The sequence below is a fragment of the Eupeodes corollae genome, chromosome 1, assembly GCF_945859685.1.
Source record: "Eupeodes corollae chromosome 1, idEupCoro1.1, whole genome shotgun sequence".
In the NCBI taxonomy this organism is placed as follows: domain Eukaryota; kingdom Metazoa; phylum Arthropoda; class Insecta; order Diptera; family Syrphidae; genus Eupeodes; species Eupeodes corollae.
In genome coordinates this window covers 194,376,269-194,393,986 of record NC_079147.1, presented here as the reverse complement: position 1 = coordinate 194,393,986, position 17,718 = coordinate 194,376,269, and the positions used below count along the sequence as shown (strand labels likewise).

Genomic DNA, 17,718 nt, shown 5'->3' with positions numbered 1-17,718 from the left:
CAATTATATAACTTTATAAAAACAATCAAATTGAAGACTAGTTGGTGGGTGGCGTTCTGTTTCTTAGCTCAACACAATCCAAAAAAAAGGAAAAGAAAAATTAACAAAATTGTAAAAATAATGTTTTACAAAAAGCCATCTCTATTGTTTTGTTTCAATGTTTTATAAAACAAGTCAAAAAGACTTTCATCATATACAAATAAGTTGAAACTTTTATTTAAAGCAGATACTTTAAAAAAAGGGGTTCATACAAATGTGAGTAAGATGAACCCTTGCCAAGTATTCAATCCTTAAAATCTAATGTTTACTTTTTGAAATCACTTATTAATTTCAAAATTTTGTAAAATGAACTAGATTTACGCATATTGAAAAGAAAAGAAATGCTCTAAGAAACACGTGTGGCAACACTTTTTCGTTTATTTGGTTCAATTTGAGGTCCTAGTTCCTGTGGCATATTTCTAGGTTTAAAGGGAAGCCTTTTATAATGGATACAGTATAGTTAAAAATTTTAGATTGAAAGTTAGAAATGAAAGTTCAATTAGGTCACTAGAAGACCCCTTAGTGCTTTATATAAAATTTAAACAATTTGTCAAATTAATGTAAAAGAAAATATTGTATTTTTAACCTTTTAAGAATTATAAATCAAACCAATATTACATAAAAAAAAGTAAGGTGACTTTTTATTTTTAATAAAAAAAATCTTCATATATTTATCCAAAATTATGTTATCCCCTTCAAAATAATCCCCCTCTGATACAATGCACATGTGACAGTACTTTTTCAAGTCGGAGCTTCGAGCTCCATCAGCTATTCAGCCTAGTATGTTAAATATTGCACTTTCTTGTTTTTTAATTAAAACAATATTCAAATTTTGTGGAATGAAATAATGACAAAAAATTTAATTCATAAAAACTTGCTTCAAAAATGACTTCCTTTGATCTTTTTCGAAAGTATTTCTGTAACGTGTGTACTTATTTTTGTACTCCAAGTTAAATTAAACTATTTTAAGAACCTTTGCCTGTTTTGAAATTTGTGCTGCAAGTCGAAGAATTGCAAAACCCATTTTTATCACTTCCTATTATCAAGATATGAATTCTGATTAGATTTTTAATATCAGAAATGATGCAATTTAGTACAAATTGGAAATCTTCGGAATTGTTTTCAAAGTTTTCAATTAAAAGAAACATAATTTTTAGGTTTTTGAGGCTTACATCAAATTTTTAAAAGAAATAATACATTTTTGTAATATGTCTGGATCCTATTTAGCGTTAAAAAGCTTAAGTCAATTTTTAAATTAATCTTGACTTTAGTGCATAAGTTAGTAGTGTTTTGTTTAATTTTAGTTTATTTATAAATTGCTTATATATTTTCAACGTACTCACCAAAAAAACAGCAACAAAAGACCATCGTATACAAAGTTATAAATATCACTCTCACGTCCGTCCTATCAAAGACATACTCTCCCGAAGGTTCCTCATCTATGTACACTCCACTTAAATTGTAACTTTGATTCGTGATAAAAGACGAACTCCCAGGATATAATTGCGTGAAGGACCTGCTCTCATCTTCACCGCTCCCAACGCCTCCACCTCCGCCGCCACTACCACTGATGATGGTAGAATTTCTCAATATCGTTGTTGGCGATAGTGATGTTGATGCAGGTGTTGTTAACAATGTCGTTGCTCTCGTTAGGATTGAAGTGAAATTATTCACAGAAACAGAATTCAATGACGACAAGGACGACGAGGATGATGATGATGATAGTAACGACGACGATGGACTATCCAAATTGGAATTAAGGGAACGTGTTGTGAGGTGGTGGTGAGCCAGGTTCCTGTGTAACAAATTTGATGTCCTTTCACCAATACCCAAATCTGTAACATCGTCACCAACATCACTTATATTCACATTCATATTCACACCCATAATTGAGGAGGGGTCATATGAAGATGTTGAGGATTTTGATATTGTTAAGGCAGCACTAACTGCCATCTGCAGGATTCTATCATTCGTTGTCATGATTGTACTTTGTTGTTGTTGTTGTTGCCTGTTGGTTGACATTATCGTGGTGGTCGTTGTTGTTGTTGTTGAAGTTGCTGTTGCTGGAAGTGTCCTTTTGATTGAATTTCTAAGAATTGGAAGACATTCATGGACTTCGGAGACATTTTTTATTAACAATCTGCTTCGAATGACTTAGTAAACTTATCTTCTTCTTTTTTTTCGTTATGAGAAGGACATCATTTCAAAAGAAGGATAACTTTTGCAACTTGTATTCATTTCTGTCGATAGGTACTCAAATTAATCTCTTCAGATTTATATATTCCAAGTCCCTCCTTTTGCTCCTTTTGCGATTGAGCTCACTTCATTTGCTTAGGATAATAAATCCTGTGTTTCCTTTTTTTGTTCTGAGTAGTTTTTGAAGGATATGATGACTTTGACTCTTCTCGCTTATCGCATAAAGTTTCTTTACGACTTTTTTGTTTTGGGCAACAGATTCTTGTTTGTCTTTTTTATTTTTCTCATTTTGTTAACTCGGATTTTATTATTTTTATATTTATGTATTTAGTGTGATGGAAGAGGGTGGTGTGAGGTAATTAAATGTAAGCCTCGTATAACTTATATTAACTTCACTTTACTTTCTTTTCTTCCAACGATATGATTTACAAACAAAGTCTTTTTTCTTATTCTGTTAAGGATTCTCTTGATTTTTAACCATAAGGTTTTGTGATTTGTATTTTGTTGATAAGGAGAAAAGGACTATGAGCTTTTTGTTTACACAGTTGATGAATTCCTGAAATTGAAGGAGAACAATTTTATTTATTTGTGGGTTAGCGGCAAAAGTTGATTGTTATTCCTTTGATGGGTAATTTAAAAGAAATAAAATATAAATGTAGGAGATTTTTATGACAACCTAGAGGCTATTTTTTCTTTGCATAGGAATGTTTTCATTTTTATTTTTAGCAAAGGAACATACAGCCATTAATCTCGTGTGGGTGAAGAATGTTAAAAAACAAAATATCATATACGCATTTCAAAGGGATTTTTATTTTTGTAGGGCATTTTTTTAGAACTCTAACCACATGAGTTCTAAAAAATAATAATATCATTCAACATTTTAAGAGGAATTTTGAAATGTCTTATGTGATGTGGAAAAAGAATTTCGTATTTTATTGGAATTTGTGTTTTTGGAAACAAGAAGATTTTTTTATGAAATGGGTAAAAGTAGAAAAAATACTTAAAAACTCTGAATTCTTAAACGGGCTTAGAAAAATTAGTTTAACCAAGTTGAAGGATTGGGTTGGTTTAATAAAAAAACATAATAACACGCTTGTTTAAAGAGTAACCTTCTACAAAGACCCTTTTTAGTACAGATATCTACTTTAACTGAATGTAAAGTTAACGATCTCCAAATCCACTAATTTATTTAAGGTGCTTTTATTCTACGGATTAGTTTTTCATTTTTCGAAATACCAGGTAATATCGTTTCCACCCTAAATAAAACTTTTATCGCCATTAAAAAACCAAAAATTATTTTTAAGTAGATAACCATTTGAAAATACTAAAAACTGATTGAACTGATTCAAATTTTAATCTTCCAACTCGTTGAAAAATAATTAAACTGAATTCTAGTACTCATAAAATTTGGTAGAAGTGTCAAAATGTTTAAAAAAATTCATTTACAAAATCGTTTTTAAAATTATGATACAAGCCCCTTTTGTCGAATACTGCTAACAATTTTTTAAAATTTTATTAACGAATCTTACGAAAAATTTAAACGAGAGCTCAAGATCAATCGGGAATAAGTTAAGGATACCTTTTTTCAACTTAAAAAGATTTTTCGACTTCAAATGTTTTTTTTTTTTTATAAATCTTTAAAACAATTTGATTTGAGTGAAAAAATATATTGGAGGTCAATGTCTTTTCGAATACACATTTAAAGACTTTAATTTTTTTAGCAAAGATTAAAAGTTTGCTTTAAGAATCTGAAAATATATGAACAATTAAAATTTCAAAATAAGAAGGCTAACATTTTTTCGAATTCTGTTCACATCTTTTGGAATTTTTACTTTAAACAAATAACTTTTCTGATCACAGATACATCCAATTTAAAATAGTTTTCGAACCTTCTAATTAATACTCTTTTCGTAAACTTTGCTGAAAACACTGACCAACTTATTATTTTTAATCAGAACTGAACTATATCGTTCATCCTCAAACAATCTCTGCAAACTGATCCCTAAAGAAAAGATTGCAGAAAACCCTTCAACGGAGCCAAAACCAATAAAGAAGTATTTAAAAAGGATCCATACAAGAACTCCATCAATGTGTGTTGAAAAGGTAAAAGCTTTTTAGTCTACTTATAGTTTTGTTTTGGTTTCCTCCACTTGCTTCTGGAACTACACTTTCTCCATGTTTACAACACTGACCCAAACAGCTTTGTCACTAACTTATCTCCTCCACAAGGTCTGATTTCAAAAAAAAACTAAAATGGGCAAACAACGGTTTTCATAGAAGTCTGCAGGGCTAGATGGAATAATTCCATGGGGAATTCAAAAAATTATGATATTCTTAAAAATATTCTTACCGAAATCTTCAATACTTGAATCAATCTCGCTCACATTAAATTCTCATGAAGAGAAGTAAAAATTGTGTTTATACTTAAAACACCCAAATATAGTCATATTAACCCAAAAGATCTAAGAGCTTTAGGCTTATTGCCATTTTGTCTTCAGACATTTGAACTTTTGATTGATATTCACTTAAGGGCAAACATAAAGAAATCTTCGTTATCTAATGGTAAAGATGACTACAATTAAGGCAAGTCTACACACACGCGAAGTTCAACCATGAGTACGTATCTGCAAACATATCTGCGCTATCATGTCTAAAGGTAGTTAAGTCAAACAGTATAAATTGATACATCATATACTGATAGGAAAAATTATCAATTCAAAAATGGATGACTTTACTATAGGAAGAAATGTCTGCAAGGTACTGTTTTTTCCTCCAATCCTCTAGAACTTAGTTGTAAGTGAATTACAAACAATTTTAAAGATTGGGGGGTTCAGAATATTTGACTATGGAGACGATATTTCTATAGCGGTATACTTTAAACAAGCTTAATACCTGGGAGGATCGGTGTGGACTTGTTATCAAGCCTCACAAAATCAAAACTGACCTCTTTACAAAGAAAAAAATATCCAATTACCGACATTCAAGACATGGAGGTGTGTACTCTGAACGACTGAAATTAAGTCTCTCATTCCGCCTTCCAAATCATTGTAGTGTGTTCCAGGCGGAACTTTTGGCGATAAAACAAGTGTTGTCTTGGCTTAAAGAAAACGTGATATCAACATCTGATATCCGTTTTTTCTCAGATAGTCAGGCCACTATCAAATCTCTGGACTCTGTGCCTACAACAGTCTATAGCTGTCGACCTTCTCTAATAGAGATGGCACAACAGTTAAATATTCACATTTGCTGGGTGCCAGGCGGGGCCATAGACACATTCGAGGAAACTGTAAGGCAGATGAACTTGCCAGGAACGGTAGAGTGTAGCCCATCCTACCACGTTTGTCACATACTGGCATACTAATCGCTACTTGTAAACTGCTTATAATGCAAGACGCTGTGAGGAGGGTAGGCACCAGGTGGAACAACATCACCACGTGTCAAGTCACAAAAAACAGCTGGCCAACACTGGATTTAAAACGTTCAAGGTGCTGGCTCTCTCTAAGCAGATCGCATATAAGCTCGATAATAGGTGTCATAACCGGACACTGTCTAATAGGAAAGCACGTCACGAGACTAGGCGTATTCTCAAATGACTTTTGCAGAAGCTGTATGGACGAGGAAGAGGAAGAAACGGTTCTTCATCTTCTCTGCACATGCCCTGCTTTAGCTCGAAAACGCAAGAATTACCTAGGAGAATTCTTCTTTAACGATCTTAACGATCTAAATCATATCGGTATAATCAGCCTCTCACGTTTTGTAAGGGACTCAAGCTGGTTCCATTGAGCTTAGGAGGAAGCCTCAAGTTTCATGTGGTATCACAATGGGCCATTAAACTGGCCTAAGTGTGTCCGTTTCCAACATCGACAGCCGCTTAAGCCTAACCTAACCTAACCTAACCCACATTCAAGCTATTGAGCTTCAATATTTTTACAAAGTGAAGAACTTGGGTTTTAATTCAGATAAGAAATTAAACTAGGAACTAAACCAAACTTTTAAGAAAAAGTAAACATAGCCAGTGTGGCCTCATTATCCAATAAATAAGTTATTGGTAATTAATGGGGTTTACAAACACATGCTTCTTAGTCATAAGACAGTATGTGGACTTTGCTTGATAGCAACGAACTGTGGCAAACTCAGCAAAGTTCAAAGAACAGCTTGCATTTGAATTTGTGGAACATTCCTCTGCACTTGATTTGTCCATATCACTCCGAGGACTACCTAGGAGATGTATCTTTTTTGAGAACGGAGTGTTTCACTTCTATAAGAGTGGATTTAAAACAGACGACAGGGTGGATGGAGGCGTATTCCAGGCATATTCAGACAAAATCTTTGCCTCTTCTTTCGTTTTCCTAATCAATGTAGGGTGTTCCAAGTAGATTTTCTTTCCATCAAAAAAGAATTCTCCTGACTCAAGGCAACACGATGGATTTCTGATGTAGGTGTCTTCTAGGATAGTCAAGTTGTCAAAAAAGTATTGGACTTTGTGCCCACAAACTTAATAGCAATCTAAAACTGTCGATTATTTCCTGTAATGATGACAGAACAGTTCAACATTCACCTTATTTGGACCTCTTGAGTCTTAGAGACAGTCCAGAAAACTTTAAAGCTGGACGAAATTTCAAAAAATGAAATATTGTTTCGTTTGGGCACTAATTATATTACCGGTATAGATTTTTTAGATACTTGTAAACTTATGTTAAAGCATGATGCAATAAAAAAAGCGAAATACCGATGGACTAGTACCATAACATATCTGTCAAATAAATTAAATTTGTCAATTGCCGAAGTAAAAGGCTTAACTAATCTCAACGATATTTTCAGAAACGAGACATAGTAGTGCAGCCCTTTTACAATGACGAAGACTTAACTTAAAAGACTTATACTACATTGATACTAGTGATCTGAGAACTTGCCAAATTTATAGTCTCAAACCTTTCAAGAGTATTGCCTTTTCCTGTCAGAGGGAAGCTTAACATAAAATAGTCCGAGACAACTTTCAAAAACACGATTTTCGACAAAAGTGATCCTAGGCCAAAACATTTTTCTTGGTTTAAAATGTCCTTTAACAATATGAAACAAATTAGAAACATACTGAAACGACTTTTAAGAATATTATAATCAAAAATTTGGGACTAACTTCACATACTTCAAATTAGCCTTAATTCTGATAATTTAAATTTAGAGAATCACTATTTTAATAGTTTATTAAATCTGATATGAAAATATCAAACGAAAACATCAAAGGTATGTTTGTTTTCATCATTTTTTGTAGAAATTTCTTAGAAATAAAAAATTCAAAAGTTGTCAGTCTTACGACATTCTTCTATGATATCCTTAAAATTCCAAGAAACTTTTCATTTATGAAAGCAATTACAAGCCAGTAGTGCATATCGTTTCAAACATTATGTCACATAAAGTTCGCGTAAAAAGACTTTACTCCTTCTAAATATAGATTAACTTTGTTGCTAATTCTAAGTAAAAATCACTTTCAGTTTCTTGGAAGAACACTTTAAACAAACTCAAGCTTCAAAGCCAAACGTTTCCTTATTTCCTACTAATTTTCTTGATTTTTGGAAATATAAGAAATGCTAAAAATGTACATATAACATTTACCCATTTCATATAAAATGTATTTCCAAGAATTTTTCCTCTAAAAACCGACAAATAAAAAAGAAAGTTTCAAGTGACAGAAACCCGCATTAAATAGAAGTAAAATTTGTTGAACATAACACTCAACATAACATTCAAGTTCCTAGAAACTTCCGGTAAATATACATGTGTACATTTTACACAATAATTTAATTAGAAGTATACACAAATATGATGGATGTTTGATATGTAAATAATACAAAGTTACAGGTAAATGTTTTGAGGGTGAAGGTTTTTGGTTTGAGTGGTTTTGTCCTTAATGTGTTGAACATACCTTTCGAATTTGTGTCAATAAAATTAACTAAGCAAAAATGGGATATCTTTTGAGTATTAACTTATTTAGATTTAATTCTTTGAATTATGTTTTCAGTATTTGTCCTTTTGTTAAGGACTCAACCAAGTTGTCGATTGGATTAAAGCATTTGCTTTAAATAAACTTAGCTTGTTCCTAAAAAGTAATCGTTCAATTTATTTATAACTTATTTTTTTGGGTGACTATCTATAATAAATTGACACAATAAAAGCGCGATTAAATTTTAAGGGCCGAAGTTGATTTTGAATAAAACACAAATTATTTAAGAAATTGCTGTAATATCTTGTTGTTATGATAAAATTGATACGGTTCAATTATGTATGAAACAAAATATCGGCCAAATGGTATGCCGGTAATGCGCTTTCTTTTAGCTCTTGAATTGTTGCTTGCTTATCCAGGTACATTTTTTCGTTCAAATAACCTCAAACAAAGAAGTCCAAATCAAGTGATCTTGGCGGCCAATTGAAATGAGATAACACTGCTAATGAATTTGTCGCACAAAAGGGTAATTGTTTCGGTAGATGGGTACCGAGTGGCATCGTCCTGTTGAATTCTTCCAATTAAAGCCATACAAAATTAGTTATTATCTTACGTGTAACATCATTTATAACAACTGCAGAAAAAAACTTGAGGTTAAGGTGTGGTTTACATTCAACATTGGCTCTGAAAAATTAACCACCCTTTATTAATTCCCCTCTATCAGAAAAAATCTCAAAATATAAACTGGTTAAATATTTTTACTTTTTATTATATTTACCTAAATATGAATATTCAGCAAGGCAGATGTATCAAATTTTGTGTTTGGGCAACAAAAATTCTTGAGTAAGCTTTATCAAAAACAAGAATTTATGAGTTATACAATTTGTTCAAAGTTGGTTGAGAAAGCCTAAAAGACCAGAACAACCATCAACTACAGGTACACGACATGTCATGAAATCAAACATTTTGACAAAAAATCGTCCCAGACCCTAGTGGCACCGTTAGAATATCGAATAGATCAGTGAAAATCTTTTTGAGAAGCGATTATTGACTCAGAAAAATCGAACCTTAATTGATATCAAACAACACACATTTTCTGAACAAGCAATTGGTGATTGTTCAGCCAAAAATTCGACTTATTTCGATCCACAACAACCACATTCGTCTGGTTTAGTAGTATTTGACCTCTTGCTCTTTTCTTAGCTTAGAAAAACTGCTCCGTTGACCAGGTTTTCAAACGATAAATGAGTTCTGCTAAAAATCATTCTAAGAGGTAAATTTCTTTTTAAGCTTACTTGTATCAGATTGAAATTATATCGATAAGCGGGTGCCTAGTACCTCAACTGAAGATTATTTTCCAACCCAAGTAAAAAGTTGTTGGGGGCAGCAAGCTAGAGAGGGAGGAAGAGGTGTTTCCACTAAGTCAACTCTCCTTATCCAGCCGACAGAGGAGGAATTCTCGAGATGGAATCAATGGTGCCGTCTACAGTTCCAGTAAGGTTGAACTACTGAGTAAACAACTTCTAGAGCTTCTACGACTTAATCGGAGCCAAGGCCTATAAGGAACGGTTTATCCGGCTCCCCGTCCTTGGAGTTATACTAAGGTTCTGGCCCTCCAGATTGGTGGTTATGCCTTCGGGGTGACTTCCTCACCACGTAAAATTCTCCTAGTTGCGAAGCACCTACAAGCCTCTGATAATGACGGATTTACTGTTGACAACCTACCCAAACGAATTGAATTTTTGGTTTTAGCGGAGGCCCTAGATTCCTATAAAGCAGACATCACGGCCATCCTGGAAGCACGATGGGATGGGCTGGGCAAAAAGAGGATGACAAACTGCGATGTTTACTATGGTGACTGCTACCTAGAAAACCAACAGCACTTATTTGGATTCGGCTTTGCCATTGGAGCCAGACTTAGGCAAGAAGTCTTGAGCTATATTTGCATCAACAAGCCCCTAATAACTATCCGCATCAAGGCTAAATTTGGCAATATTAGCCTGATATGCGCGCAAGCCCCAAAGAAGAGAAGGATAACAACACCAAAGCTATGTTTTTCGAACTCTTAGACAAAACATATGAGCAATGTCTTATCTACGATATTAAAATTGTCCTGGGTGATTTAAATGCCAAGCTGGGAAGGGAAGACATCTTTGGTGGAATAATCGGGAAAGACAGCCTGCACGACAAAACTTCAGAAAACGGATCAAGTTCAGGATTTTGCTGCGGGGCGAAACATCATGGCAGCCAGCACACGTTTTCCACACCTCATCATACAAAAAAGAACTTGGAGTTCTCCAGATCAATCTACCGTCAACGATATTGACCTTATTGCGATCGACGCCAGGCACGCTTTTAGCATCATTGATGTCCGTACTTTCCAACGAGCTAACATCGACTCAGATTTCTATCTCGTTGTAGCCAAGGTAACACTTCGGGTTTCCAGACCCAAGCAAAACGTGGAGATGCTGCGAGAAAGTACAACGTCGAACGGCTACAATCGCAAGAAATCGCCAAATCCTTCTCAGACCGAGTTGAAAATAACCTCTCTCGAAGTTCTTCATCCGCACGAAATCCAACAATCCCGTCATTCCGACTAAGATATGGTCGAAAAAAAAGCATGTCCGTTGAATGGAACCTTAGTATTGTTTGATCAATTCTGAAAAAAAGAAGACCCTCTAAACTGCACAAACTGTAGAGGCATCAGACTACTTAACATCGAATACAAATTCTTCTCTGCCGTGCTATGTGAACGTCTTAAGCATATCGTCTTCAACCTGATAGGTCCTTATTAGTGTGGTTTTAGTCCACAGTCGATAAAATATTCACATTACGATAGATCCTGGAAAAAACCCAAGAACACCAAATCGACACCCACTACCTTTTCATCGATTTCAAGGCCGCATATAACAGGATCTACAGGGACGAGCTGTATTGAGCCATGTCTTGTCTAGTTTTGGCATCCATGCCAAACTCCTCCGTTTGTGCAGGATGACCATGGAGAATTCACGCTGCTCTATAAAGGTTGGAAGCAACTTAACAGAACCTTTCGATGTCATACAAGGATTTAGATAAGGTGATGCTCTGTCATGCGATTTGTAAACATCGTACTTCAAAGAATAGTGAAGAACTCACACATCAACACTATCTTTCAAAAGCCTGTCTAATTATTAGCATATGCTGATGACATTGACAAAATCGGAAGAACTCAGCGTGATGTCAATGGGGCTTTTGTGAGTATTGAGGCAGAGGCGGCAAAAATGGGTTTAACGGTTAATGAGGGCAAAAGAAAGTACATGATGTCGTCAAGAAAGGACATACAACACCGACGTCTGGGTTAAAACGTCACCGCACTGAGATCAAACGCAGCATAACTCTTGATTACCACTGTTTCTTTGGACTAGGAAAGCAATTGGGTGGTAAAATCCTCTCTCGAGGGACCAAAGTGCCGTTATATACGACCCTTATAATCCCCGTCCTGCTATACGGTGCAGAAGCATGGACTATTACAAAAGCGGATGAAAGCACCTTGGGTCGGTTCAAGAGAAAAGTTCTTCGTGTGATCTACGGTAACATATGCATCGAAGGGGAGTGGAGGAGAAGATGGAACGACGAGCTGTACGGGCTGTACAGCGACGTAGACTTAGTCAGAAGGTTAAAAGTCCAACGACTAAGATAGCTGGGTCACTTAGAGCGCATGGAAATCAATGCTCCGGCCCGGAAAGTCTTCGAATCCACACCCACAGGACAGCGCAGTAGAGGAAGACCGTGGATCAGGTGGAGCACAAGTGGTAATCAAGTGAGTCATCTAGCTAAGGACCGAGCTTGTTCGGTGAGGCCCTAGTTCAAACAAGCATACATTAGCAATATAGAATTATTTAAAATAGAAAGCATATCATTATTAAATAAAACAAACAGCAATGGACCAAGGTGACTCACTTGAGGTACACCAGCATTTAAGTTGGTATTAAGGGCATCTTCTGAATATGGAGCTTTAACATGTATCATTAAAATATGACAAAACCACACAATTTAACTAAATATTTTTAGGAGAATTTCAAAATTCACTGTAAAGATGCAATCGACTTGACGGTTTTTTTTCGAATGCATCCAAGCAAAAAGTAGGGAATTGTAATAAATCAATAATTGTAATTTTGTTCACAAGCCCATGTTAATGTTTACAAAGGACATAGGAGCAATACAACAAACAATTATCATACAAGACGATAATTTATAACTATATTTTTAGAACCTTTTATTATATATTTTTAAACATCGGGGGACATATGTATAACATTTCAGAGACTCGTTGATATTTGTTCAACCTAAATGATGGTATTCCATCGGGATCATGAGTAAAGCATTCATTAAGCTTTAAAATATTGTTATGTATAGAAACATCAAAAATCGATTGATGTCTATGTCTTATGGTAATATATACATACATATGTACAGGTACATATTCAAGAGGCGTAAAGTTCTGATAATCACTTCCTTGTCAAAGACTTAACGAATAGGTTTGGTCCCATAATTGTCCCTGAATAAAAAATAAAAAAATCCTTATTAAATATTCTGATGGATTACAAAATTTAAATTGACCGAAATACGCAAAATCATCGTAGCACACAAAAAATAACCATCATTAATATTAAGTGACGAACAAAATAAACTAAAAGTCCTCAGTCACTTTCCACAAAAACAAACCAATACTTCATAAATTCTATTTAAATTCCACTTTAAATGAAATGTCAAAAAAATTGTGATATATTGAACATTGTTGTCTGAGATTTCAAAAATTAAATATTTTTGACAACACAGCAAAATATCTTCATGAATATTTAACTTATTTTGTTTGGTGTTGTTGTTTCGTCTAAAGTAATTAAACTTGGTCTGATGGACCAACAAAAATATATTAAAATTTTATCGTGTAACTAACCTTCAAAAATTACTTCTATCATAATTTATATTGAATTTCTGTTGTTGCTTTTGTTGTTTGGATTGATGAGAGGATACAAAACCAAGAGTCATATTTTATTCCACAAGGACGAAGCTCCACTAAGCCAGATTGATTATGCTTAATTATTGGGCAAATAATTTATGTCTTTTATCCTCTCTCTCTCTCTCTCTGTCTATCTCTCATTTTCTGTGGCTCCAAGTGAAGTGCGAGTCCTTAAGAATGTAACAATTTATCATTTTTATTACTCACAAGGGATCTTTACGCACTATACTCGTTATATAAGTTTGTATGAGTTGAGTATCTATTTTATTATGCATACGAACTTCTGCCTATGTCCTTCATCGCATAAAATAAAAACCCATCCATATAAAAGTCAATGAACATTTATCTGAGTTAAGTTTATCGAAGTTCCACTTGAAATGAGTTTGGATTAATACACCATGAAGAACCAGAAAAAAAGAAACCAAAATCAATATTTATTCACACCATGAATTAATTTATTTAAATAAAAGAAATATTCTATAGGGACTTTTCCATATGCATATTGGACTATAGGTTCTCCTATTTGTTTAAAGTCATTGATCCGAACATCATTGATTTATGTTGACTACCTGTAGTTTTAAAATTGTTATGATGAATTTATATGACTTATGAAAGGACAACACCAGGAGCACACAAATACATCTACGAAATAACCCAATGAATTAAATCTACCTTCGTCAATGTCCTTGCCATCATCATCATCATCGTCGTCGTCATTCAGATATCAGAAACAGACGGATGTAAGGATTTGTAATTTTATTAAATTTTCTGTCAGCATATCAAAAGTTTATTGGATCATTTTATGTACGAGTATGTGTATTTTTATGTAACAGGCAGGTGATGGGTTTAAATATTTGGAATTTATATACCGACATAAAATATCATTCATATTTCTATTTCGATATCCTTTGAAGGATGAAGGGGAATATTTTATTGTTACAATTCGAATGTAGAGTAAAAAAAAATAACACGAAAATTAAATTAAATGTTCAAAATCTCGATTTATGTTTTTGAAGGATCAATTTTTGAAGATGGAAGGTTGAATTAACTTGGTTATAAAATTTGTATGGCCTAAAGAATTTTTTACTGTGAATTTTTCGCTATCAATCTCGTAAATGGGAACGATCTCTTAAGAACATCAGTGTTTATACTTATTTTATGTTCAAATCGTGAATTCAATCACATCCAGGTCCAAATTTCTGATTGACTTATTGTCATTTACTCAAACGACAAACTCAGACTTGAATTTCCATTACAAAGGAAAAATGTTTTAATATACTCACTTAAAGTTTAAGAAGTATTGGTTCTTTTTATGAAATTTGACTATAGACTCAAAACTAAATTTGACCTTAAGTTATTTTTATTAATGATGGTTATTTTGTATGTTTTATGTTATGTTTTACGTATCCTTGGATATATAAAATTTATAATTATTCAGGATAGTAAAAGAAACCTATGACATCAAATTCAGATCTCTTCATTAAGCTTGATGTTGTCTTTAACAAGAAGTTGTTGGCATTATTTTCAAACTTCCTAAAATCATTCAAAATTTACATAAATACTATTAAAAGTAATCCAAAAGACATAAAATAAACATTCACATTAGGGTCCTATAAATTAAAGGATTTAATTTTAATTTTTGGTATTGAAACCCACATCATGAAATTCTTTATTTTTTTCCATAGGAAGTTAATGTAAAGGGTCCGATTTTTCGAATTGAAATTTTACATTTCTCAAAATAAAAAAAAAAGATTTTTAGAAAGATGTATGCGCGTGCGTGTGTCCGTTTGCTTGTGACCCTTTTTCGTCGTCCATAGCTCAAGAACCAGAAGTGATATCGACCTCAAATAAATTTTGTTATTTAAAAAATATTGCAGAAAGATGCAGAAATGGCTCTCAGAAAATTGGATGGGTGTTTTTTTTTTTGAAAATTTTGGTAAATATCTAAATATCTCACGAACCAATAACGCTAGAGACTTAAATAAAATTTTATGAATATATTGTAGAATGATAACAAAAAAATAAATATTTGGAAAAAATAAAATTAAATTTATGGTGCAACGAAAAATAACGTTTTTAACATCTGGTAAAATTTTGAGAAAAATCGAATGGAAAGTTTTTTTTTTTTAAAAAAATAAAATCCTCAAAAACACAATACTTACACTTGGCAAAAATTTACTTTCGACTTAAATGGCTTTTCAAAAATTAAAAATATTGGCTTCAAACTTATTTTATTTCACAGAAAAAATATTGTTTTCGATATTCAGTAATTTTTATATAAAAATCCAACAGTCCGTTTTTTCATAAAAAATAAACTCTACAAAAAATAGCACGCAAATTTGGTAAAAATTGATACGAGTACATATAGACAAACTTTAAAGCAAAACAAATGGATAGACGGGATGGGAAGTTATCAGTGTGGGTCGCATCCCAGCCTTTTTTTTGTTTCTTAATTTTTTCAGCAACTTATAAACTGATTTTATTAATGTTTTTTTTTGAATAAGCTGTTATATTTCCTTAACTATATTTGATTATCAAAAATGCAATTTTTTATTGTTTGGATTTTTAAAAAAATATTGAATTTTTATTTTTTAAAACTCTGTATCTCAAAAACCGGTCAACATTTTTTTACGAAATTCAAATGTAAAGCGTACATTTGAAATCACTTAACAATTGGATACCAAAAATAATAGAAATTGAAAAATAGCATATATAAAAAATTAAATTTAAAAAACACGCTCTAACGATTTTCAAAAAAAAAACAAAATTTGAAAAATCAGGGGTTTTATGATATATAAAAAAGCATTTAAATTTTTGAAAACAAACTTATTTTTCGATTTTTCGTGTAAAATTTTGAATCTTAAATTAGTATAAAATTTGTTTTCTATTAGAATCACTTTTTAAACGTATGTATACACATTATACCTGTATACGTGCTACGTACAACCTCTTCAACTATTTATTACGTGTCACTTCATAACCAAAATCCAAAACGTACAAGAGCCTGACTGTAAACAACACATGAATAGCAATTTCTTGTACTTGAACGAAAAAAAACTAAAGGTAAAAACTCCATATTTGTTCTAAAAACTTGTGGGAAAGAAGGAATATGATTGGATTGTAGTAAGTACCTTCTAGCAACTAATAACATTTCTTCATTATCATCATAAACATGGCTGAGCACACCAATGAACTATTCTTTTTTCGTTTTAGACACCAGCCTAACTACACAACCAATAGGCGATCGCTTTACAATTTAAACACACATGTTCTTCCTCTTTCTTATCTTCAGATAATTTACATTCCATCCTGGTCCTTCTAATATGAATTTTAAATAAAGCTATCCAAAGGAAAACGATTTGAACGAACTAGTTGAATACACAACCAATTGTTTTCGTTAAGTAGGCTTTTAAATATTTTCCATTGCCGGGATGAGTTATCCTAGGATGAGTTGTGTCTTGGGATAAATCACAGGGTTTTTGATCAATCAAATGGCATTTATATCTTTGAAGACAAACTTATTTTACAGGTATATTTTAAAATCTTATATAGGTAGGTACTTTTTTAAACAGACTGTTTGCAGTCCAGTCGTGCATTTTATTTTTAATTGCTGTAATAAAAAATAATAAACTCAATTTTCTTAAAAACTTTTCTGCATTTTCTTTGTTATTATCTAAATAACCATAGAAACTAATTTGTGAATTGTAAACACTAAAGTCTTTAATTGAGTGAAGTCTGCAAAGTCAGAGTCAGTTAACCATTTTTATTAATAAAGCAAAGTTTGAAAATGACTATTCACTTTTATGTAAAAAGTTAAAGACGAATGACGAGTTTGCACTTCAAGTCAAAAATGTTGGTCAATTGACTCTGTCAAAAAGTCAAAGAGGCTGTAATCAAATTGACTTTGAGTCAATTGTCTTTTTTAAATTGCCTTCAAGTCATGACTTTTAGAAGTAATTTAACCTTTATGTTAAAAGTCAAAATTATTTTGCAATTCAAAAAAAGTCCTCACTTAAATTCACTAAAAAACTTAGGGTCTTACAGCTTCCCTTAGCAAGGAAAATAGTCATCTAGAAATACATAAGTATTTCCCCCATTAATGTATTAAAACGTTACAATATATTATATAAAATTTAATTCAAGTCTCTAGCGTTTTTGGTTCGTAAGATATTTAGGGTTAATCAAAATTTGCAGCTCTTTTTCAAACTGCGATAGTAAAAAAACAAAAACGCAATTTTCTTGAGAGAGAGTTTTGCAGCTTCCCTTAGCAAGGAAAATAGTCATCTAGAAATACATAAGTATTTCCCCCATTAAAGTATTAAAAGTCCTGTCAAATTAGACACATCAACTCGGAATCGAGGAATATCGAGGAAAATTAGAATAATCACTGAAAACTCAAAGTGGGCACAACTTTTGAACGGTAAATACTACAATATATCTTTTGTAATTTTTTTTACGAAAAAAAAAAACATTTGAAAGTTACCTCGGTTTCAAAAAAATATCATAGAAAAATATTACTTATTAAAACAAAAATTAAATATTT

General features: G+C 32.6%; 1 protein-coding gene across 4 annotated transcripts in view; it reads right to left on the bottom strand.

Moving 5' to 3' along the window:
• The window catches only part of LOC129941717 (trissin receptor), a 343,356-nt gene that overhangs the window by 145,991 nt on the left and 179,647 nt on the right, over positions 1-17,718 (bottom strand). For all 4 annotated transcript variants that reach the window (XM_056050416.1, XM_056050417.1, XM_056050418.1 and 1 more), the window contains exon 3: positions 1,383-2,791. In XM_056050416.1, the coding sequence (XP_055906391.1) occupies positions 1,383-2,061 (679 nt within the window). In that variant the 5' untranslated portion in view covers positions 2,062-2,791. The remainder of the gene's footprint in view (positions 1-1,382; positions 2,792-17,718) is intronic.